At 35.2% G+C, this 23812-nt stretch overlaps 4 protein-coding genes and 1 pseudogene across 5 annotated transcripts; 4 read left to right on the forward strand and 1 right to left on the reverse strand.

Annotated features, from left to right (window-relative positions):
* The first annotated feature begins 1789 nt into the window (after window positions 1–1789).
* Window positions 1790–9431, forward strand: LOC140825591 (serine/threonine-protein kinase ATG1c-like). The gene is made up of 13 exons (XM_073187465.1): window positions 1790–2261; window positions 3207–3327; window positions 3402–3460; window positions 4766–4830; window positions 5592–5685; window positions 5761–5841; window positions 5955–6063; window positions 6163–6235; window positions 6313–6668; window positions 6759–7117; window positions 8131–8422; window positions 8795–8865; window positions 8994–9431. The coding sequence occupies exons 1-13, from the start codon at window positions 2007–2009 to the stop codon at window positions 9249–9251; spliced, it is 2193 nt and encodes a 730-aa protein (XP_073043566.1). The 5' UTR covers window positions 1790–2006; the 3' UTR covers window positions 9252–9431.
* A 211-nt stretch (window positions 9432–9642) lies between these two features.
* On the forward strand, window positions 9643–11756 carry LOC140828063 (ABC transporter G family member 23-like). The gene has a single exon (XM_073191033.1). The coding sequence runs from the start codon at window positions 9776–9778 to the stop codon at window positions 11726–11728; it is 1953 nt and encodes a 650-aa protein (XP_073047134.1). The 5' UTR covers window positions 9643–9775; the 3' UTR covers window positions 11729–11756.
* Window positions 11757–12388: 632 nt separating this feature from the next.
* Window positions 12389–14753, reverse strand: LOC140828669 (protein NRT1/ PTR FAMILY 5.6-like; annotated as a pseudogene).
* LOC140825592 (uncharacterized) lies at window positions 14612–16418 on the forward strand. Of its 2 annotated transcripts, XR_012116712.1 has the most exons (6): window positions 14612–14754; window positions 14884–15004; window positions 15229–15332; window positions 15795–15926; window positions 16102–16189; window positions 16232–16418. XR_012116712.1 is itself a non-coding variant. In XM_073187466.1 (5 exons), exons 1-5 carry the CDS (start codon window positions 14752–14754, stop codon window positions 16126–16128), a joined length of 387 nt encoding a protein of 128 aa, XP_073043567.1. In that variant the 5' UTR covers window positions 14612–14751; the 3' UTR covers window positions 16129–16418. The 2 variants fall into 2 exon arrangements, 1 of the variants encoding a protein (XP_073043567.1); XM_073187466.1 differs by having other exon boundaries at window positions 16102–16418.
* Window positions 16419–18293: 1875 nt separating this feature from the next.
* Window positions 18294–20176, forward strand: LOC140828064 (probable proteasome inhibitor). Its single transcript, XM_073191034.1, has 7 exons — window positions 18294–18471; window positions 18747–18921; window positions 19004–19162; window positions 19291–19362; window positions 19537–19601; window positions 19699–19756; window positions 19973–20176. The coding sequence occupies exons 1-7, from the start codon at window positions 18294–18296 to the stop codon at window positions 20052–20054; spliced, it is 789 nt and encodes a 262-aa protein (XP_073047135.1). The 3' UTR covers window positions 20055–20176.
* The last annotated feature ends 3636 nt before the right edge of the window (window positions 20177–23812 follow it).

The following is a 23812-nucleotide window of genomic DNA, read 5'->3' on the forward strand; positions in this document are numbered from 1 at the left end:
TTAATATTTAATAATATCATCCCGTGCATCGCACGTGTTAAATATTAGTATATATAAAAACAGAGTTTTTGCCACAAATAATAATTTTCCCGCCAAAATTTCAATTCTGAAAAAAGAAAGATATATCATGAATATTGAAATATGTGTACTGCAATAAATGATAACTTCAATTATTGGTTGCATTGATTATATCAATTCATTTAGTTCAAATTTGAATTTAATTTATTTTTATATTAATTCAAATATAATTTATGTATTAAATGATTTTTTTTATTTAAATTGAAACTAATATCAATTGAAAACATAAACTATATTAAGCATCATGTCATTGCCATAAGATAACATAATCTAAAATTTTGATATATGATAGTGATTATTAGCCAAAAAAATAATCGAGATGCGTTGTATTTAAAAAAGTTTTTAAAATTAGCGAAAAAATAGTTTTTTATAATTATTTTATTTTTTCAATTTAAATATCTATTTATTTTTCATTAATTTTTAATAATATGGGTTAAATACTAGTACATATAAAAACAAACTTTCTTATTATTATTTCTGGATAAATGAAACTGTATTTTAAGAAATTGTAAGTTTTATTTATGAATTCGCGTTTGCTAAATAGGTAAGATAATAATAAAAAGAGAAATTGGTATCAAATGTGAGTTGGCTTTCGAAAGTTGGCAAAATCTTCTTAGGGTTTTCATGACAATATTTGTCTACGATCTGTGAAATCGTCTCACACAAATTTTTACCTAGACACAGTTCATTTGAAGAACAACAACTTGCATCACTTTCACAACAAAGACACACTCAATGTCTTCGGACCATCTTCAAAAAACGGCGCCCCACCGAATCCACTCCAACCGTCGTCATCTTCGGTGTAATTTTATTTCGAAATATATGGTATTTACATAATTTCATGTTCGGCACAAAATAACAATGTATTAACAATAAATATATCAAAATTCACAAAGATACTTTTTTTAAATGTTGAAAATTATAATATTATATAATTTTTTATTAATTTTGTATAGAGAGTATTCAGAACTAAATATATAAAAAATAATGTAAAACTCAAAATCATAACCAAAATTAAATGAAATAATACAATAAATACTTAAATTTATGGTGTCACAAATATATCATGCTTCAAATACAAATTTGTGAGATATATATTAAATACTATCTAATTAATATAAAAAATACTATATTTTTTTTTATCAAAAATATAATTTTTATGAATCAATTTATGTCGTGAAAACCAGACAATCTACCTAACTCACTAATAAAATTTTTAGAGTATGTCTCATGTGAGACCGTCTCATGGATCATAATCTGTGGGACGGATCAAATCTATCCATATTCACAATAAAAAGTAATATTCTGAGCATAAAAAGTAATATTTTTTCATGGGTGACCCAAATAAAAGACATAAAAAGTAATATTTTTTCATGGGTGACCCAAATAAAAGACCCGTCTCACAAATACGACCCGTGAGATCGTCTCACATAAGTTTTTGCCAAATTTTTATAGTAATTTTTTTAGTGGGTGTCATGTGAGACCGTCTCACAGATCTTAATCTGTGAGACGGGTCAACCCTAACCATATTCATAATAAAAAATAATACTTTTTCATGGATAACCCAAATAAGAGATTCGTCTCACGAATACGATCCATGAAACCATCTCACACAAGTTTTTGAAATTTTTTTTTCTGAGATGCCTAATTTTTTAAAGAGAACTTTCTATATATGACTATATCCAGTTTAATTGGAATCATTCATTATTCAAGTGTCACCCTTTATAAATTATAAGTCAAATTGCCATCACCTTCTTCTTCACAATCGCAGTTATTCGAATCGAAGATAGAAAAAGCCCTACAAATTCCCAAAACAGTGAAGATTCCACTCCTGAATCGAATCATTCTCCAACTTGTAGATGCTATTTTTCTTCTTGTTCTAAGCTCATCTGACCGGGGGGCGCGTGTTTGGGCAATCGCTAATTCCAATGGCTCAATCGGCGAAGGGTGGCGCTGTGAGGTTTTACTCGGTGGGGGATTACCAGCTGGGGAATCAGATAGGCGCGGGTTCGTTCTCGACGGTTTGGCACGCTCACCACCGGGTGCACGGAACTGAAGTCGCGATTAAAGAAATCGTCACCGCTAGATTGAATTCCAAACTTCAAGAGAGCCTCAAGTCCGAGATTTTAATCCTTAAGAGGATTAATCACCCTAATATCATTCACTTACACGACATGATCGAGGTACGTGCCAATCGTCGTTTCCATTCCTTGAAACAATTTTTTCGCAAGGAGCTGGATTAAATTTGGAGAGTTAGTTATTTCCTTTTTAATTTTCTTTCCAGTTTTCCGGATGTTGGGCGATTAACTTCGAGATTGATGTGTTTCTTGTTTTTGTACAAGTAATGCGGTCGGTTTTGGGCATGTTAGGATAATGAACTGCGCAGAGTAGTGCCGTAATCGCTACGGGGACAAAAAAATTCAAGTTACCGAAACAAAGCAGTTAATTATAGGATAATTTTTAGCTTTAATCATGTCATTAGGTTGCTTACGTTTCTTCTTATGTTTGCTTTGTTGTGCGAATACAATAGTTATCTTGATTTAAGATTAAACAAGGAAAGAAACGATGTTATTTATAGATTTTAAGATGTTCAAATTTTCTGTTGGAAGGTAAATAACAATTGATGTTGGCATTATGCCATCAACGGCAAATTGAAATGGGCAAATATTGTTTCCCATGGGCCACATTGCATATTTATGCTTTCATGTGATTGTTTATTTTGTCGTTATTGCGTGATTGTAGATAGGCAGTTTGAGGCTCCGGAACTACAAGAAAAATTCCAATGCCTTAATTTTCTGCATTTTTTAGCCACTACTTTGTGGGTCATTTTTTGTTATGAGAAATCTAGCTTTCTCGAGTACCTTAAGATTGTAAAATAATGGCTTTTGGTATTTTGTGAAGTGTGTCAAGCATAACTTCATTTCGGGATCAAAAGCGAGTACCTCATTTTGTGCATGGCATAGATATAAAGTAACTCTTATGGATCATGCATCTGGTGATTTGGTCTAATAAAGCTTCCACGAACCATGAAGTTACCATATTCTTTTCTACTTCTTTTTTTCCTGTTATAGTTTATAGCATGGTATGTACTTGTTTCGGATCAGAGGTGTTATCATGTATGGTTTTAGGAATCCGGAAAGATGTATATTATTTTGGAGTACTGCAAAGGAGGAGACCTTTCGATGTTTATTCAAAGACGCCATGGAAGGATCCCTGAAGCAACTGCAAAGCACTTTATGCAGCAACTAGGTATCTTTTCTTCATTTTTGTCTGTTCCAGTTGTTGGATAATTCATATACTAAATTGTGTACAACATGCGACAGCGGAGGGTTTGAAAGTTCTTCGTGAATCCAACCTCATACATCGGGATCTAAAACCCCAGGCAAGGTTTTCTTCGAATACCACTCTTTCACTTCCTTTATATGTTGATGCCCTTTTTGTCCCTAAAATGTAGTGAGCTCTTGTACCAAACATCTAATTCATTGTGTTAATAACTAATTGTTCCCTTGTTATGGATCATGGCCTCATTTTCGTATTTTCATTTTCTTTACCCACGTTTCATTAAAGTTATCGAAGTTACAGTTTTTTGTCCCTAGTTTTCCACTTGCACTCACCCCTGCTGCTTGCACTCTCATTCTCCCTGCAGTGAGATTTGTGATAAAATGTCGTTATTGAGAAGACTTTGCGCTTCATAGTTATGTTATTATCAACATTTTCAATGAGCAGTTGTTTAATATGGGAAGAATTGTTTTAATACTAGTTTTCATCATGTGAAGGGTGCTTGTTAGATCTCACTACCGGAAAGCTTTTTCTGCAAATAGATTAAGCTTTTGATGGTGTATATGGATTCAAAGAGGTCCCAGAGAAATATTCTTTTCATGAGATAGTAATTAACATGCTTATACAAACCCCACGAGGTCTGTGTCTAAGCACAAGGTTCAGCGAGGCTTAACCTTTGCACTTGAGGTTTTGAGGCCCAAGACTTTTTATCAGCGCAGTTCAAATGTAGGGATTATAAAATAAAACTAAAATACACGGCGATGGTAATACATTTACGATTATAGAATAACGACTAATTTTTTATTTTCACTTCATATCTTGTAAAGTTGATGTTGAATTATACGTGATTAAACTCTCTTGAGATATTTAGTTGTAGCATATCATTAACTTCACTTTAATTAATTGCACCCTCAACCTAGCTATTTGCTCCCAGGATCTATGATATCTACGTGTCTTAGCGTCCTTGCGCATTTATTAATTATGGTAATCATTAACCTTTATATTTTCAGAATTCAAATATCAGCTTCTGGAAAGTGATTACATTTGTTGTTATCCTATAGTTTTCCGTGGAGCACTTCAATTTCTCCGTGCATAAGTTTTATTAGGTTTCCTCATTACAGAGATTTATTTATGTTTTGATCAACATGTGGCGCCTCCTGGATGTTTAAGTCACTTGATTGAAGTCATACATTTTTCTGGCCCCTTTTTGTGGCCTGTGTTGTTCATTAGAAAATCTTCTGTTCTGTCATCATTTTCCATTGTTTCAAGTAAAAGCTTTAGTTATTGCTAGCATAATTCTGGTAGTATTTGCACCATCTTCACACTGAGTTCGATATTTATAATTACTGTAGAGCCAAATGCTCATATTGAATTGACACATTCCATTTGCATTACATTCCTGGGACAGAATCTCCTCCTGTCCACAAATGAAGACAACAGTGTCTTGAAGATTGCTGATTTTGGCTTTGCAAGGTATATTCACTGGCTGCAACATAATTAATTTTGTTCACAGCATGAACCTGATTCTGACATTTTCTGAAAATCAGTGTTACATATGCATGGTTAAAAACTTAAAAATTTGTTCTCTTCTTGTATGTAAGGGTTATGCTCAAATATTCTTGCTTGTGTATGTGCCAATGATTTGCACCACATGCATTTTAGCTTTTCAAAAATACTTGCACAACTTCAATCATGTTCTGGTTCTGCGATGTAGGTCCTTGGACATGTATGTTTTTTGGTCAAGCATATTTATTGAGACCATAATCCAGTCTAGGTTTCTGATAACACAACTCTATGATTTTATTTTTAATGTTGTGTATCTCATAACCAAAATCATTCTACACCAATGAAGAATGCTCCTCAGGCCTTAACTATTTTCCAAATCTTGGTTTATCCATTATGAATATGGACCATAAGCTGCACAATCCCCATTTATGCAGTTGATTGATGATAGATTTAAATAAATGTGGTACCATTGTCTTATATAATACCATATGGATTAGACGGTACTTTTTGGCTCAGTTTTAAATGTATTATGTTTAGGGTGATTTCAGCCTTCAATTTTTCTTCTGATTTTTTTCAGATCCGTCTCTACAACACATGTTATTGCTCTCTTGTTTAAAGTTTGATTTGCTTAAAGTTCTTTTGCTTGCTTTATTGGCATGGGTTATAATGCAATAATTGTTTGCGAGAACTTTAAGTTTTCAATTGTCAATTTTTTTTTCTTCTACCAGATCTCTTCAACCTAGAGGTCTTGCGGAAACCTTGTGCGGTTCACCTTTGTACATGGCTCCAGAGATAATGCAGCTTCAGAAGTATGATGCCAAGGTGAGATCCATTCTTTGCTGATTAATCATTTACTCATCATCTGAATTCTTAGCAAAGTATGGCCTAATAATGCAGGCAGATCTCTGGAGTGTTGGTGCAATTCTATTTCAACTTGCCACTGGGAAAACCCCTTTTACAGGAAGCAATCAGATACAAGTGAGTTTGTCTTGACGTTATTATACAATGTCAAAATTTATCTAAGTGTTTTGTAGCAGAGTTTTTCTGGTGAAAAGTTATTCCTCATTGTTAAAAATATTATGCATTTTCAGCTGCTCCAGAACATCATAAAATCAACCGAATTGCGATTTCCCCCTGAGGCAAGGAATTTGAATCCTCACTGCATTGATTTGTGCAGGAAACTGCTGAGGCGTAATCCAGGTGCTATTCTTGTGTCACATCAAATAAGTAGCTTCTGAATTGCATTAATTTAAGCCATACATTCTCTACATAAAATAATGTTTGCTACTTTCGACACAGTGGAGCGATTGACGTTTGAAGAATTTTTCAACCATCCCTATCTTTCTCAAAGGGAGACTGATCAATCGATCAGGTGAACAGCAATTTCATTTTACTGAAATAGAAACTGTTTTGTTTTTTAAAAACAATGCTCTTCTTTGTTGTGTGCAGGAATAGTCAGCCACTAAGAGTAACTGCGGGATTCCCTCTTCCTGAGTGGAATACAGAAGAAAACACACTGGAAGATTGCTTGCCATTCAGTTTAGATGGCGATTCCAGTGGCCCTGATCAAAGTCCATCTTTTACGAGGAGATCTTCCGTGAAACCCATGCATGGATTTTCTCTCAATTTAAAAGCTGATCAAAGGGAAATTTCTAATCTCCGAAATAGAACAGATTCACTTTCTAAGTATAGTAGCGTCCCACAACAAACAGAAATTTCGGGTCCCAGTCCTGGCAGCCAGCGACTTTCAGAAGGAAACTTGAAAGAATCTCTAGATCTTGGATTACTAGATAACCATCCAAAAGGTGCCTCTTCTTTCATTTTTGTATTTAGATGGGCGTTTGTCTTGCTAGCACATGTTTATTGTTGTGATCTAATTTGAATGGACTGAACAGTCATGGATTCGCTGGAGTCAATTGACTGGGATTATGTATTTGTGCCGGACCCTCCGATGGACCTATCGTTTTCAGGACGTGCTTCCAAGCCAACTCAGCTACCATTTAAAACTGAGTGTCCATCTCCTGAATCTGGAAACGTGACTTCCTCAACAAGTGATCCAGTGTCAATAAATGCTACAGAAATTGGTAGAGCTGGGTACATTAGAAATCTAGACAATCGGATGTCTACTGCTGGGACTTCACAAGGATCAATGGATGTAGCAGACACTTCAGAGCAGCCATCAACTCATTGCACAACTAGGATCAAGTCATTGAAACGTTGTGCATCTGCCATCTCTGAGTTAGTAAATAAGAAGGTAACATTTAGGATACGTTGATTCCTTCTTTGATGCTCCATCATTTTGTTTTTTCTAATTTCTCTTTTAGGCTTATATTTTGTAGTATGATTGTAAAGATAATTTTGGTCATTTCTGGTTTTATGGGCTTTCCACATTAGCAACATTACTTTGAGGTTCGCCTCAGCTCTTTTTTTATTGTATGTTAACATTTTATCAGAATATATATACCTTCATCCTGGTTAACTTTGTTGTACTACATTCTCTAATCTTCTTTAAAATGATTCCTGGTCTTTCAAAATCAAACCATTGCTAAAACTTAGTGGAATTTTCTTGGCCCCTTGACTATGCCTCACTTATTATTTTTTATCGCAAATAAATGGGTACAACATTACATGATGCGAATTGCTTCACTAGCTGGATATATCACTTTGAACCCCAAATATGGTGGAATACTGTATGTCTTTTGCCATTAGCACAATTGATTAGTTAGCTGAAGGTCGTACTTACACCCATCGTATGTTAGTACTAATAATGATGCGCTGACTTGTTTAGCTGATGGAATTAGTAACTGTATTCAGCTAGATAATCTATTTATAGGGGTAGTTTGGTAAGAAAGTTTGTAATTCTCAATATAATGTTCGAATTAACAAACCTATTGGCCCATGTGTCTTGGGCACCTGCCAATGTTAGTATGGTTTATATTTCTTATTATATATATTTGTTTGGTGGAATTTCGTTCTTGTCCATGCCGTTGGGTGATAAAGCTAGGATTTAATCCTATGGCACTCTTGTAGCCAGTATTCAAAAGTTGGTATGAAATTATGTGCACTGCGTGAACGGTCGAAGTTTGAGATTCTTTTTCCAAACCGTGTGAATCCCATGTTGATGTCCAGCATGCACAATCAAACTTTTGAGATTCCAATTTTTTTGGCTTGCTGTCGTTATCTTTTCGAAAGCTCTACTGAATTAACAGGTTCTTGGGTTCCTAATATTATTTATGTCCTACTTGATACTGCCATGGTCTTTTTCAGATTGGGGAAGGGAAGAAATTGGAAGCATTTTCAATTCAGCTTGTCATTCTTGCCATATGGAAGCAAGCATTGGACGTTTGTCTTGCTCATGCAGCTTCTGCTATTGAAGGAATTCCAAGCAAAGAGACTACAAAAATCAAAGACATCTCTAAGATGCGGCAATGTCCAGATAGGCAAGAGTGTCTCGATATGAATAACAGTGACATGCCTGATGATATCCGTTTTCAGATAGAGCAAGCATTTCTTGGGGAACTTCGGATTGCCGAGGAACTTGCAGAAGTTGTAAATCCTGGTACGGCAATGATGCCAACACACATATACAAGTACTACAAGGACTATTGAAAAACGGAATGCCTCCCATGTACCAAAAATAAAAAAATATAAATATTAGAAAGAAAAGTAATGCGAAAAGGAAGTGCAAGAGTAACATTGCACTATTTTTTATGGACATGCAGCTGGACATTTCACGCTGACAGTTGAGATTAATACTTACTAGATGTCATTCAAATGCATCACTTGAGTTATTTTATCAACATTTTTGTGAAAGTATCCCACTTTTGATCACGAATAAGAAAGTTTCATATTTCTACATGCATATGTTAAATGCAATTGCTTCTATGGTTGTATATTGTGCAGTGGCATCTATGAACATTTCTTATTTCAGGTATTATGGAGATGCCAGATGCAATGGAGCTCATTTATCAGTCTGCCCTTGCATTGGGCAAACGTGGAGCAGTAAGTTCTATTTTGTCTTCCTTGTATAAGAAAAATAGTTCTCCGGAGATTTGAAACTTTTCCTTCAAGGTATTTCGAAACCATTCATGACAAGAATCAAAATCATTTTCACTATGCGTGTTTTGTAGGTGGAGGAGTATATGGGCAATATAGAGAATGCTGTGGTTATCTATTCAAAAGCAGTGGATTTACTTGTATGTCTTCTGGTAGAAGCACCTTGCCTCATCCTGAATCCTCCATTTTCTCTCACAAACACAGATCGATATCGTATACGAAGTTACATTGATGTCCTCAATTACAGATATAGCATTTCAATGTCTCAAAAACTGGCACTTTTCAGGTCCGAGAATCAGCCATCCCTATCGGAAACTGGTGATGATACATGATTTTTGTTTATTTTGTAATTATATCTTGTACAGTTATTCTTTGGTCCGTTAGATGAATTATTTTACATGTGAAGTAAATGTTGTTAATATTCACGTGTAATTCACAGTATGCAAGATGTAGGCTTTTAAATATGGTGCCTCTTAGAAATATATGGTGCAGAATGAAAATTCGTGATATTGGGTTAAAGATGGTAGCAACATTCGCTGAAATATTTCGGACTCGTGAGATGGCAAAGCTTTGGCCGATATTCGCTAAATCTTCTAACCTAGAATATATTTAATGAGTTAGTTTTATTTAAATTTAAATTTGAATAAATCAAATTCCTTTTGTCTCACAATTCAAATTTAAATAAATAAAATTCCTTTTGTCTCACCTAAGTTTGCTAAAAAGCCTACTTTTTCTTGTTCACCCATAAAAGGAAGCTTTTTGATCGATTAGCAGGTTAGTTCAACCGCTTCTTTCTTATATATCCAGACTCCCATCAAGTAGACCGACAGTATCCAAAACCTTGACAGCACTGAAAATGGCGGCATGCTTTCAAGCAACAACCTCGAGCCTTGAAGATGACTCTGTGGTACTCTTCTCAACATCTGAATCTCCAGGAGAGTCCGCAAGTCAATCTTCCTCCTGTAACCACTCCCCACTACACCACCTCCAGCCCACGATGGCCTACACACTCAATGTAACCAATCTATCCTACGCTATAACAAGAGATGCATCAATTTCTAGTATTCTGTTTCACAGTGTGAGGAAGGAGAAGACTCTCCATATCCTTAAATCTGTCTCTTTCACAGCTAGAAGCTCTGAAATCCTAGCCATTGTCGGCCCCAGTGGCACTGGTAAGTCTACACTATTAAGAATAGTTTCAGGCAGAGTGAACAACATTGATTTTGATCCCAAGAGCATTACACTCAACGATCATGCGATAACGAGCCAAGTTCAGCTGAGAAAAATATTTGGATTTGTAGCACAAGAGGATACTCTGCTTCCTCTTCTCACGGTCAAAGAAACACTTGTTTTCAGCGCCAAGTTTAGGCTCAAAGAAATGAGTGTCCAAATGAGAAATGAGAGGGTCGTTGGCCTAATGGAAGAACTGGGGCTGATGCACGTTGCAGATAGTTTTGTTGGAGATGAAGAAAATAGAGGGATTTCAGGTGGGGAGAGGAAAAGAGTGTCCATTGGAGTGGACATGATCCATGATCCACCTGTATTACTGCTGGATGAGCCGACTTCAGGGCTCGACAGCAGCGCTGCACTTCAAGTAATTGAGCTGCTTTCTTCGATGGCTAGGTTCAAACAAAGAACCATAATCTTGGCCATTCATCAACCAAGCTACAGGATTTTGCAATTCATTCCTAATTTCTTGATTCTTTCTCATGGTTCTGTCGTGCATAACGGCTCCCTTAAGTCACTTGAACAAGCCATTACACGATTAGGATACAAAATCCCACCACAGATAAACCCTCTCGAATTCTCCATGGAAATCATCTCCAATCTCGAGGAATCATGCTCAAAACATCTTCCATCTCAAGTAGAGAGGGTTGTACAACGTCCCATTTTTTCAGCGCTGCAACTAAAACTATCCAATGAACAAACTGTCTCTGAGTCTCTTTTTTCGTGGTGGTTAGAAATATCGACCCTCTGTCTTAGGTTTTGGAAGATCATTTACCGAACAAAGCAACTGCTGTTGGCACGCACAATGCAAGCGCTTGTAGGGGGATTTGGCTTGGGCAGTGTGTATATAAAAGTGAGGAAAAATGAAGGGGGAGGGGTCGCAGAAATATTGGGCCTTTTCGCATTTAGTCTCAGCTTTCTCCTTTCTTCCACAATAGAAGCTTTACCCATTTACCTTCAAGAGAAGCATGTTTTAATGAAAGAAGCATCCCGGGGTGCTTACAAAATCTCATCATACTTGATAGCCAACACAATAGTTTTCTCCCCTTTTTTGTTCTTAGTTGCAATTCTGTTTTCTGTTCCCTTGTACTGGATTGTGGGATTGAATCCTTCTGCTTCTGCTTTCGCCTTTTTCACGTTCACCGTTTGGCTTATTGTTCTGATGGCAAGCTCTCTTGTGCTGTTTCTAAGTGTTGTTTCGCCGGATTTTATATCTGGTAATTCTTTAATCGGCACCGTTCTTGGTGCATTTTTTCTGTTTTCTGGATATTTTATTCCCAAAGAGTTCATTCCAAAGTATTGGCTGTTTATGTACTATGTTTCCCTTTATCGTTACCCTTTGGATTCTCTGATTGTTAATGAGTATTGGAGTAAAAGAAACATGTGTTTCTTGACAAACATCGGGACAGGGAATCGAGATCAGTTGGATTGTTTGCTCACAGGCAGAGATGTGTTGAAGAGTAGAGAACTGGACACGGATATGAGGTGGATTAATGTCGGGATTATGCTGATATTTTTCGTATTTTATCGAGTGCTTTCTTGGATTATACTCTCACGAAAAGTGTTGAAAACAACATTTTAACTTGTAAGAGAACTCTAAATTTTATGGTGCGAGAAATTTAATTTGGCGTGTTTGTTTGTAGGGTAGGTCTCGCTATTATATTATTGATGGGATCATATGTAAAATCATATATAAAATTATAAATATATATTTTAGGAAAAAAAAAAGTTTTCTTCTATAATTTTTCAATCCAAACGGTCTATAAATTTATTCTTTTTTATATAAAATAAGAAATGAGTCATATCCATATTAAATATACACACGACGGAGATTTAAAGTCAAGACCATGAAAATCTTAAAGAGTCATTCTTACCATTATGCCAAGATGCTACTCTTAGTAAATTCAAGTGTAATTGTAATATTGGCCAAAATCCTGACAATACTATTTACGCAAATGGTAAAACTAACTACAACGGAAGCAGAAGACGCTGTTTTAGATGATATGAACACGTTTTTGTCAAGTGATCCACAGTTCAATGCTTCTGACGTGGGTAATGGAGTAAAAAGGAGGCTGACAATGTATTATGATCGGAATTTAAGAGTTTATAGCTTGACTCATTCTACTGGCTTGTGGGATGTGACATGGCAAGCTCTTATACAACCTTGTAACGTAAGAGGCCTGTGTGGGATGAACGCCATGTGTTTATGCACCGGAACCAACATGTGTGCCATCCTCCTGGGTTCGAAGTGGTAGATCCCAGCGACTGAAATTACGGATGCAAGGATATGTTTGATGAAGCCCTGTTGAATTTTCGAATGGGGAAATTCTTGGAGATCCCTCTTACAGATTACCACGGTTATCGATAAGAAATCCGCCGGATGCTGGTAGCTATAATGCACTTTGGACAGTAGCAAGAAACAATAAGACTTGCACACAATATCAGATCAATCAAGAAAGCGAGAATCATAAACCAGACACGAACAAAATTCTTTACGTGGTTCACATCCATGAGAGAGCGACACTTTTTTATTAACATGTTGATCGAATATATCGAGGGTGGTGGGATCTTAAAATTGTGTATGACTTTGCGATTCAATGTTGTACCTTGTTTGACGAAGAATGTAGCAGCTTGCGCTACACAGATACGAGCAGTGAACCAAATCTGGATCATGTTGACTATGAGCTACATTTCCTCTACTTTGGTTACAGTTGCGAGTCTCCATGGTTTTATCTCGCTCTCTGCTGGATTTTACACGTTTTCAATTATTGCAGCTCTATCGAGAAACCTGGTTAAGATTATGATCATGCATACTCAGTAACGTACCCCCTTTATTAAATTCATTGATTTTGGAACAAGATATCTTACTTGAGCTTTTTGGTGTGAAAAAGAAGTCTGCGTCTTTTCTGATTTAGGAACTTCGTACTGTTGATCAGGTTCTGATGGATACGCAAGATTTCTCTTGCCGAGAGCTGCTACAAGTACTTGCAGCATTGGTGTAGAGGGACTTCCAGACGGCTTTCCAAAACGATAAAATGGCCTTCGTGTACAAAAAATAGCAGTAGAGGAAGCCAAAACAGCTGTAAGAATTATATCAGCTGCAGCATATCTCATGTGATCTTGGATGTAAACTATCAATGTTACACCTAATAGGAGACCACAACAAATGACAATGTTCCACCAATTAAAGAAAGACATTTTCTTCCTTCTTTCTTCAGGATGATCATCATCGAACTGGTCAGCTCCAAAGCTATCCAATGCTGGCTTATGCCTTCCAGTGCCTATCGAGATCAAATATATTGCTAGGAAGAAGAACAGATTATGGATTCTTAAAGAATTCCGGCAATATCCCGTTCCACATAGCTACAAATCCGGGACTATTCGAAACATCGTCAACAGAAGCAACCCCTGCTTTTACATCAAAAGTGGCAATAGTGTATATGGTTTGGTTTCTTTGAATGAAAATCAGGTGTTTCAAGACTTTGCTCCGACAGTTTTAGAAGGAAAAGAAGAACATGTTACCAGAAGATGGACAATGGACGAGGCTAGAACTGTGTAAAATCGACAAAGGTAAGCATTGGCTAAAAATCCTCCGAGTAAAGGCATCATAGTTGTTACACCAGACCAATACTTAACACATTTTACCGCTGTTTTCAGGTTTTGATGAATCACTTTTGTGAGGTATATGATTAAACTCGTCGCTGTTCCAAGATAACTCAACTTCGCTGAACTCGATGGCTGCAAAGGAAATTCCAAACGGCTTCTTGTAAGTAACTGCAGATGCACATGAAACACTGGTAGCCCCTTCTTTTATACTCTAAATGTTTTCAGAAATTTCATTGAAATGATGATTGTCGACAATTTTATGGGTAAAAATGACATCTTGCAGCAAGAAAATAAGCAGGTTTTCATCATATATATATTTTTAATTTATTGGCCTGGTTCTTGCTTAAAAGATCCATAATGTCTTGAATTCTAATTCCGCAAATTTTATTTTCTAAGTTTTTTGGAACTCCGTAGAATAAGTTATTTTTGGTTCTTGACTATTATGGAGACAGTGGAGCATCATGAATCACGTTACAAAAGGACTTCTTCTTGAAGCATAATGCAGAAAAATGCTATCCATATTTTTGGTAAATTGGAGCCATGATTTTAACTTAAATCTAATTTTCCACTTCATAAACAATTTCAGTTGGTTACACTCCACCCTCTATTATTATAGGAGCTCCATAATTTTCGAACATGGACAACATTATTCCATAAAAACACGATGAGAGATATTGCAGCGGTGTTGAAATCGAGCCAGAGACATGACGAATCGACATTTGCCGGTAAACTACTACAAAACTTCTGAAAGAAACCTGGAGATGAGTTGGGCTTGGATTTTTAATATGGGCCTTTAAGCTATGCTGGATTTTCATATTTTGGGCTCTAATTGCTATTTCTAAAATGGGCTCTTGAAATTTTGAGTCCGCTATTTCAATTTAGTTTCCTCTCTGTTTAAATACTAATAATTTCAACCACTTGTTACGCCCCTCACAAACCCTAATTTCTTAGGTGCTGCAGTTTCTACCAGTAACCTCCCCTTTGGAAGACTCAGCAATCATGGTAATTCTTTGCGATTTCTCTCACATTTCCAGAGTTTTGATTTTGATTTTGTCCTAACTTCTTTACTTAATATTCGTTGTTAACTTTTTTAAAATCTTAAATATTGATTTGTTACATGTTTGTGTATAGACTGGAGAAGCTGTGAATCCAAAAGCATATCCATTAGCAGATGCCCAGCTGACCATCACAATCATGGACCTCGTTCAACAAGCTGCGAATTACAAACAACTTAAGAAGGGCGCTAACGAAGGTGAAAATTTTCACACTTTCTGTGTTTTCTGCAAAAAAATTCTTTTCTGAAGTACGAACTGCCTTCGCCATTGGGAGGAAAAGAACCAAAATTTACACTAAATCCATCTAAAAACTTCTAAGTCTCATAAAGACCTTTCGCGAAACTCTGTATGCCCCAAGCGGTTGTCCGTTGTTTTTTATTGTTCTGTTTATTGATATAATGTCGATGATGGATTTTTGCAGCAACTAAGACTCTCAACAGAGGAATTTCCGAGTTCGTTGTTATGGCAGCTGACACTGAACCTCTCGAAATTCTGCTTCACCTTCCGCTTCTTGCTGAAGATAAGGTTACTTTTCTGATTGGGCCTCTTCCTAGTTTATTTGACAACTACCATTCTCGTATGGAGGCAGAACAAAAAGACTAGTCTTTTGTGTGGAGAATCTCTCAAACTTAGTAATCATTTCCAAAACCATGCAATCGCCCTTAAAACTGAAGGATCATAGTGCAGTGCTTTGCTTTTAAAGTGGTCGCAGCTCTGTTTTAATGAGTTGAAGTCAATACTGATGGACAAAGTTAAAAATATTTCATTCTGCAGGCATCACATAGGTGTCTTGCTTAATCGTTTAAATGAAATAACTAACTACATGAAACTTTCGAAACTTAATTAGCATGAGGTATGAGTTACTTGGGGTTGTTTGAGTACAAAAAATACACTTTTAAGTGTTGCTCCAAGTTCGATTTTTGGGTTATGTTGAATGGTTATTTCAGAGGCTAAACAAGTTGTCTGATCTTTTGCCTTTGAGTGCAGAATGTGCCTTATGTCTTTGTTCCATCAAAGCAAGCTCTTGGTCGGGCATGTGGAGTTACCAGACCAGTTATTGCTTGTTCAGTGACGAGCAACGAAGGAAGCCAGTTGAAATCTCAAATACAGCAATTGAAGGTGATTTGTGGGTGGCTCCAGCATTTTGTTTCTTGTTTATTCATAGATTATTGATGTGATATTTTCAAAACTTGCTTTAGTTGATGGCAGTTTGTGAGTCACTCCAATACTTTTTTTTGGTTTGATCATAGATCATCAATTTGATGCTTTTGTTAATTGATGTTGCCTTACGCAGGATGCCATCGAGAAGCTTCTGATATGATTATGTAATGCTAATTCCAGCGTGATGGGCCTCTCGTTCAACCCTGAGGCTTTGACTGAGTGATTTTTCCTGTTACATGGGAATATCTCACCATGTTCTCTTAGATTTTTCCTGTTACATGGGAATATCTCACCATGTTCTCTTATTTTTGGTTTCCTTCTCTCTTTTTGGCTTTTTGGTTATAAACAGTATTTCTTATGTATTGTTGTGGCACGAGAAATGCAGTTAAATTATATTGTGTTGGATTAATGTGGTTCGCAATTTAATTGAGAAGTGACGTTTCTATATCATCAGATTATCTTACTCCAAGTATCCCATTCCTGGTTCTGTATATTGATTGTTATGCCCGTGATTTATTCTAAACGAAGAAGACGTACATAAGCACATAGAAGAGTGTGGTTCAAATTTGGGTAGTGGTGGTCTTGTCGTAAAAAGTCTCAACTCTCCTAACAAACCTTGGTCGAGCAACGATGTGGTACGGAAGATTGACATCTCTGCTATGTCTTCATGGATTCGTATGTATGATGCATCACATCTACATAAAATATTATTTTGAAATTTTTTAGAAAGAAAAACATGATTTCATTGTGCTTTTTGGCCCATCTAGGGTAGATAAATGCGCTCGGATTGTATTTTATTTATAAATAATGTTTGATGTATTTAATTTTTAATAATTAGTGTAAACGAGGTTTATTAAATCAGAATGTAAACGGTTTAGAACATCAAGTGGAACATAAATTAAGTCCTGGATAAATGGGCTTCTAATTTTCCTTCTTTGGTTTAATAACCACATACTAAATTATTTTGAAAAATATACAACTAATTACAAAGAAATAAAGATATCCTTTAAAAATATTAATAAATAAAGATTTTCATATCGCAGTTTCAAATAGATAATACGAATAAATAAAATATTCAAAAGTAATTTATGTGAATATGGATCAAGGTTCTAAAAAACGTGAAGCACCCCGAAACATGGATATCGAACTCCAAGTTTTTCAAGCTTAAGCGAGATTAACACAGGCTTAAGCGTGATTTATTTTAGTGTACTTGTAATTATCTCAGAACAATAAATAGATAAAATAATACATAAAACAGTGGGTCACATGTGAGACCGTATAACGGATCATAATCTGTTAGACGAGTCAACACTACAGATATTCACAATAAAAAGTAATACTGTTAGCATAAAAAATAATATTTTTTCATGGATGACCCAAATAAGAGATCCGTCTCACACAAGTTTTTGCCTACATAAATATGATAAATTTAAGTCTGATGCATGAATTCCATATTTATAAAAGCATAAAAATCTAAAAATTGCAATCTTTATTTATTTTTGCAAGTATACCAGATTAAAAAATGTTAAATATTTGTCCAATCATTATCAAACATGCTTAATCATAATTAAAATTAAAAAATAAACATCTAAATTATAAAACCTAATTTATTATTTTAAAATAAAAGACATACCTTCAAAATAAAAAATAAATATATGCGATTAATTGTGCTTAAGTACATTTAATTAAACGTCTTATTACGTTTAATTCGATCAAACTACAGTTTAACCACTTTTCTCCGAAGCGGGACGTTCTTGTCGAGCTTCAGATTTAAGCAGAGCTTAAGCAAGACTTTTTAGAATACTGATATGGATCACTAAATAAATAAAAGTAAAAAAAATGAAACATCATTGGATATGAAGCAACTAAAATATGTTTGAAGATAATACTTTTTTTATAAAATTAATATGAATGGTAAAAAAAATAGTAAAAGTAAAAACAACAAATAGAAACAATGCGGACTTATTTTCTGTTTCTATGCTGTTTTTATTATTATGTGTCCAAAAACACGAGGGTTCCAAACAGGACCTTATTCAAACAAACAAAACACATGCTTCTCAGCTTATACAGCCTAAAATTAATGATGGATGTGAGGTTAGCTAAAAAAAATAATATGTAACACTATCTAACTATTTTGTTATGAACTCTTTGCAAACAAACAAAAAAATTTTATTATCTAACTATTTTGTTATGGCCCAAAAGTGGGTCAAATATTGCGTTTGAAGGTTCGCCCCGATTTATGGCCCATCAAAGTCTCGGATAGTCGCTTCGATATTAAACCACCACAGGCGTAATGTTTGGAAAAGTTGACCAAATTCCACAAGCATGGCTACTAAGCAGTCGGTTATGTTAGTTATACGGGCAGCTCGCCCCAGTTTCCGAAACTGCCAGGACAAGGCGGCGTTTGCGGTACACGCGGCCTTTATGGCTGCAGGCTATAGTCTTCACTTAACAGGTCTCCCCGCATTCGAGGACGGCGTCCTTTCTTCCTGCCCAGTCGCTGGTAATACTTTTACTAGCTACCAATCGCTACATTTCAAGAAACTGACTTCAAATTGCATGTTACATCGCCGAGTCTGCGTTGTTTTTTGCACTTGTTCCCGAGAATTCGTTTATTTTCTTGTTCCAATGTATTGAGGCTACTCATCCAAACGCGCACAAGGGCCTGATGGGGTAGGATGAACGAATTTTACTAAATAAAAACTATTTACTGTGGGGATATTTTCACCGATCGACCTATAGATTTTGATTGTTTGTATGTTATTTAAATGTTTCTAGATGAAGTTGGGATGGAGAATTGGAACGAAATCGAAGACTATTACGCCTTCGTCTACTCTCATCCTCAACAAGGTTGTAAAAGAGTGGTGATGAAGGGTCTTGTGCTTAATAAAAAGTTGTTTGTTGACGCGCTGAAAGAAGGGGATTCCGAAGAACTCCATCATCTTGAAGTCGAGTAAGCCGTGCAATTTTCTCTTTTCGTCTTAGCGTGTATGTGTATATATACGTAATAATCAAAGAATGGCCATGGTTTCCAGTACTATGGAGTATGTTGAGAATGACGGGGGCACAAGTTATGGCTCACAATTCAAGAATTTGGCCAAGTTAGTGGCCGATGTAAATAAGGAACTCTTGAGTAAATTGAATGGTTCTTCAGTATCTACCGCTAACTCCCCGAGTCAACCCACGGTCTTTAGGTATTGATCTTTTCATGAATCTGTGTCAGTTTAACAGTTCTAATTTCTTGAATCTAAGGGGACATTCGCATTTATTTTTTTCCTCGGTGGAGAGGGTTTTTGAGTTTCTTGGGTAACTTTGTTTGCAGTACTACAACTAATACAAGCCTTGGATACCAGATTCCATATCCATGCCCTCATTGTCTCGGACTACTTCCAGCGTAAGTCGTAGCTATAATAGTCGCGATTGTAGGATAATTTTTGCTCTCAAATCCAACCGTATCTATTTTAGATAAGTCTGTGAATCTTGATATACCATTATACCTTTTTTGTTTTCATGCTCTTTGATTGAAGTTACATACTGCTAATAATTTTTCTCACTGCGTGCAATTTAGATTCACCTGGCTACCAAATCCATGGTGTTTCGTTGGTCGTCCTGCAGCTGGAACCATGCTAGATGGTGCATATATTGTCTTTAACTTAATGATGATATCATGTCTAGTTTTGTTAAAAAATAAAAAATAAACTGTGTGTTGAATTTCTTTGCATATATGCAGAACCTTATCCAAGATATATGGGAGAAATTTGGCTCCCTCCTCCTCTTCGAACTCTAACGTTAGTCTGCTCATCTGTTAGCTAGCTAATTAAATCTTGTTCCTAAATAGATAATAAATGCTTATTGGACTGAATTCTTGAGTTCTTATCGCTTCTGCATGCAGTTTGCACTTGAATACATCACTCGTTTATATGTTCGATCAAATATGTTAGGACGTACTCTTGTGTGATGTTAGGACAATTAACATCTAATTGTTGTCTTTTTGTCCTAAACAGCCATATGGGAAGGGCGAGGGGACGCGGAGGAAGAAGCATAAACCCAGAAGTTTGGCCACGCCTCAGGCCTAATATGAGATAAATTCATTTGGCCTTGAATCTTGGAATTTCTTCTGTAATTTCTTCGTGATAGTTTGACATACATGCATGCTACTACGTACAATTGACTTCAAAGTCTGTGTTTGACCATCTATTCATGAAACCAGCTTAGATTAACATAGGTCTTGAGTTTTAAACTAGTATGAAATCGGCTAAAAAGATGGAATCCAAAGTATTCTGTGCATTTCTAAAATCGCATAGGAAAAGGAACTTAGACCACGCAATCAACTAATATCGTTTTCAGTAATAGTACTTCTCATACGGCATTTTGGAAAAAAGAAAAAGAACTTAGATCCCGTTTGGATCTATAGATTTCAAATACACGGATTTCAAATATATTTAAATGTATTTTTTTTAGTTTTAGAAAAACAAGATCATAATCTCTAAATTCATTCATTCCATTTTTATATGTAAGCATTTGAAATCTTTTCATGTTTGTGTAACTAATATGTTAATAAGTAAAGTATGAATTTAATGTTTTATTATGTGTTTCATTGTTACAAATAGGGCTGCAAACGAACCGAACATGTTCGCGAGTTTTTCGAGCCGGCTCGATAAATATTCGATTCGTATTCGAACTTATCGAATTTGAGCCGAACTCGAACACGTTCGAACTTTTTTTCGAGCCGAACTCGAGCCCAAATTATTTTGTTTCGCGAGCCTTAATATTTTATTAATATAATATAATTATATATATATATATTCATTTCGAATATTTCGAGCATTTCGAGCTTTCAAACCTTAATATCCGAGCAATAATTCGAATAGTTCACGAATATATTCGAATATTTCGAGCCGAACTCGAACTTCATTTCGAGCCGAGCTCGAGCCCAAATATTTGAAATTATCGAACTTCGAATCGAGCTCGAACTCGAATATACCTATTTCGAGCCGAATTCGAGCCTGACTTTTTTACTATTATTCGGCTCGATTCGGTTCGTTTGCACCCCTAGTTACAAATAAAAATATAATCGAAATCCATATATTTCAAATCCATTCATCCAAATACAATCTTAGACCACACAATCAAATATAATACTCCAATTTTGGATATTTTTTTAAGGAAGTAAATTATTACTTTGAAATAAGTTATTTATTTATTTTAAAATATAAAAATATTTCAATCTCTACATTTTCATACTTGTTTTTCTGTAACTAAGACTCTAATTGTACATGTCAAACACAGGAATTGAAGAAATACACAGCTCCATAAAAAAATTCTAACTCGATCGAATAGAAAAACAAGTAACTACAACAAGGCAAAAACTTGTGTGAGACGGTCTCACGGGTCGTATTTGTGAGACGGATCTCTTATTTGGGTTATTCATGAAAAAATATTATTTTTTATGCTAAGAGTATTATTTTTTATTGTGAATATGGGTAGGGTTGACTCGTCTCACATATTAAGATCCGTGAGACGGTCTCACATGAGACCCACTCTTACAACAATGTCATTGATTTTAAAATGACTGCCGGCGAATTTTTTTAGAAAAAAAAAAAAAACCATTGATTTTGAACAGATTTATCAATAACATTGCTTGGAAATTTGATAAAATAAAGTCAACTCAAAAAAAAAATATGCTGAATCTAGCTATATATAATCTTGTTTTGCTATATAAGCAGAGATTTCGATATTGATATTTAATTTTTTGTGGGTAACCACTGATATCGACATAAATTTTCAATTCCCTACCATAACTTGTAATTTATGATCGAATTAATTATTTTCCATCTAGAAGAATAGGAATATTTTGACTATAGACATAGGATCAATTTCTAGAAGTTCAGTATTCCTTCAAAGCAAATTGAAAAGACCATATCTTCACGTCCAAGTCCAAAAGCATGAATCCCATATAGGAAATTACATATATTTCGTCACAAAATCTCTCTTTTTGTTTTCAAAGTAACTCCGATATTAATTACCATCAATGGGTTTGTTCAGGCCATTTTTTTACTTGCTGATCATGTTTTTAATAACATCACTGTTCGGCTTTAAATTTCAAGGAAATACTAATATGGTTGAAGCTAGGCCACCACCAATATTCCAACCTCAACAAAGTAAGTATAATATTTTTTTAGGGGGTTTATGTATTTTTAAACTTTTCAAAAAAGGGTGGTCGGTGCAATTTGCTCATATTTATTAACTTTGTGAGATGATTATATGTATACTGATATAGGTTACTCTAAAGTTTTTGCAAATCTTGGAATGGTTTGCGAGTGTTGCGATGGAGATATTGATGGTAAATGTAGAGATTCATGGAGTGGGATTTGCTCCAATCTCAGGTGTCTGCCATGGAAGTTGCATTAATTAAGTACCCTTTTTCGTACGTACATAAGCTTGGGTTGTGGATTTAGGAGAATGTCGGATTGATCAGAATATGTTTTCTCTGTGTAAAATAGAATAAATCTATTTTTCGTTTCTATATTTAAAACTAAAATAGCTAACGAAAAAGTTGTAGCTCAATGGAATATCAATGGAAATATGAGATTGATTTGTCTTCTTTATAATATCTAAGTTCATTAATATTCTTTTGTTTTGCTTCCTTATTATCAATATGCGGATTAACTATCTCATTTAAATTAAAATGCTCCGCTAAAAATAATTAAATAAAATAATGTTGAAAATAGTAATTGTCACGCTCCGAGCCCGGGTTCGCGTCTGCATGACTGCACAATGGGTTCTTTTAGCAACTACTTCGTATTCGTCATCACTTTATGAAAATGAATAATACAAGTTGTTATAGAAGTCAATTGTAGCCTATTAAAACTCATTTTAAATCTTTAATTTTTAAGACGTAGTTTAGAATCCGGAATCATTTCTCGCGGAAAGGATTTATAGAGAGACGTGTTCAAAATATGGTGGAGGGATGGTATGAGTAAAATGCACGTGTCTACTGAAAATACTAAATTCATCTCAAATATATAAATTTATTTTTTTCATACGAATTAATTATCACTGGAAAATCCGATTGTACAGACAAATTTAATATTATATTCTTATTCAGCGAGTGTTTGATTATTTTTATATAAAAAAAAAAGAGTAAATATTGTGAACATTCTGTCTATTCCGTAAATAACCCGACCAAACCGAACATTTTTTTTATATATATAAACGAACCAGCCGAAAAATGTTAACAAAAATCAAACCGAAGTCTAAAGCCCATTATGCTCACCCAACTTTTCACGGTTTTAAAAAAACCTAAGAAAAAATTAATAAAACTCCAATTTTGAACATATTAATCGTGAATTTCAACCAACACCACCATTATTCATATTAAGGGACCAATGGATATAGTTAATCAGACCTTAATAAAAATCGAATTTTTCGAGGAGATGACTGATGAGCGATGAGTAACGAGAGCATGGGCTAGCTGGCTATCGACTGATGATGAGTGCTAACCTTTTGGGTGTTGGATTTTAGAGTTGAAATTTGGGGTAACTTGCAAGCCCATGACCCAGTATATCTAAAATTATAATAATTTGAAACATATTTACAAATTTTTCGACCTAATGAGTAGAAAGAATGTCAATAGCAAAAAATAAAATAGAACAACAGCAGGGGGAAAAATGCAGTAAGTAGATAACATAAATATTTATAGAGATCCAAATTTGGTATAATATATTTATCTCACTTACTCACCAATAGATGCATGATTTCATCTCATACGAATGCGCCCAAGCTGTGTTAGATTTCTCGACCCAGGCCATTTTCAAGGCCCAATTTTAAAAAAAAAAATGTAA

Source organism: Primulina eburnea, chromosome 3 (genome assembly GCF_022965805.1).
Source record: "Primulina eburnea isolate SZY01 chromosome 3, ASM2296580v1, whole genome shotgun sequence".
Taxonomy (NCBI): domain Eukaryota; kingdom Viridiplantae; phylum Streptophyta; class Magnoliopsida; order Lamiales; family Gesneriaceae; genus Primulina; species Primulina eburnea.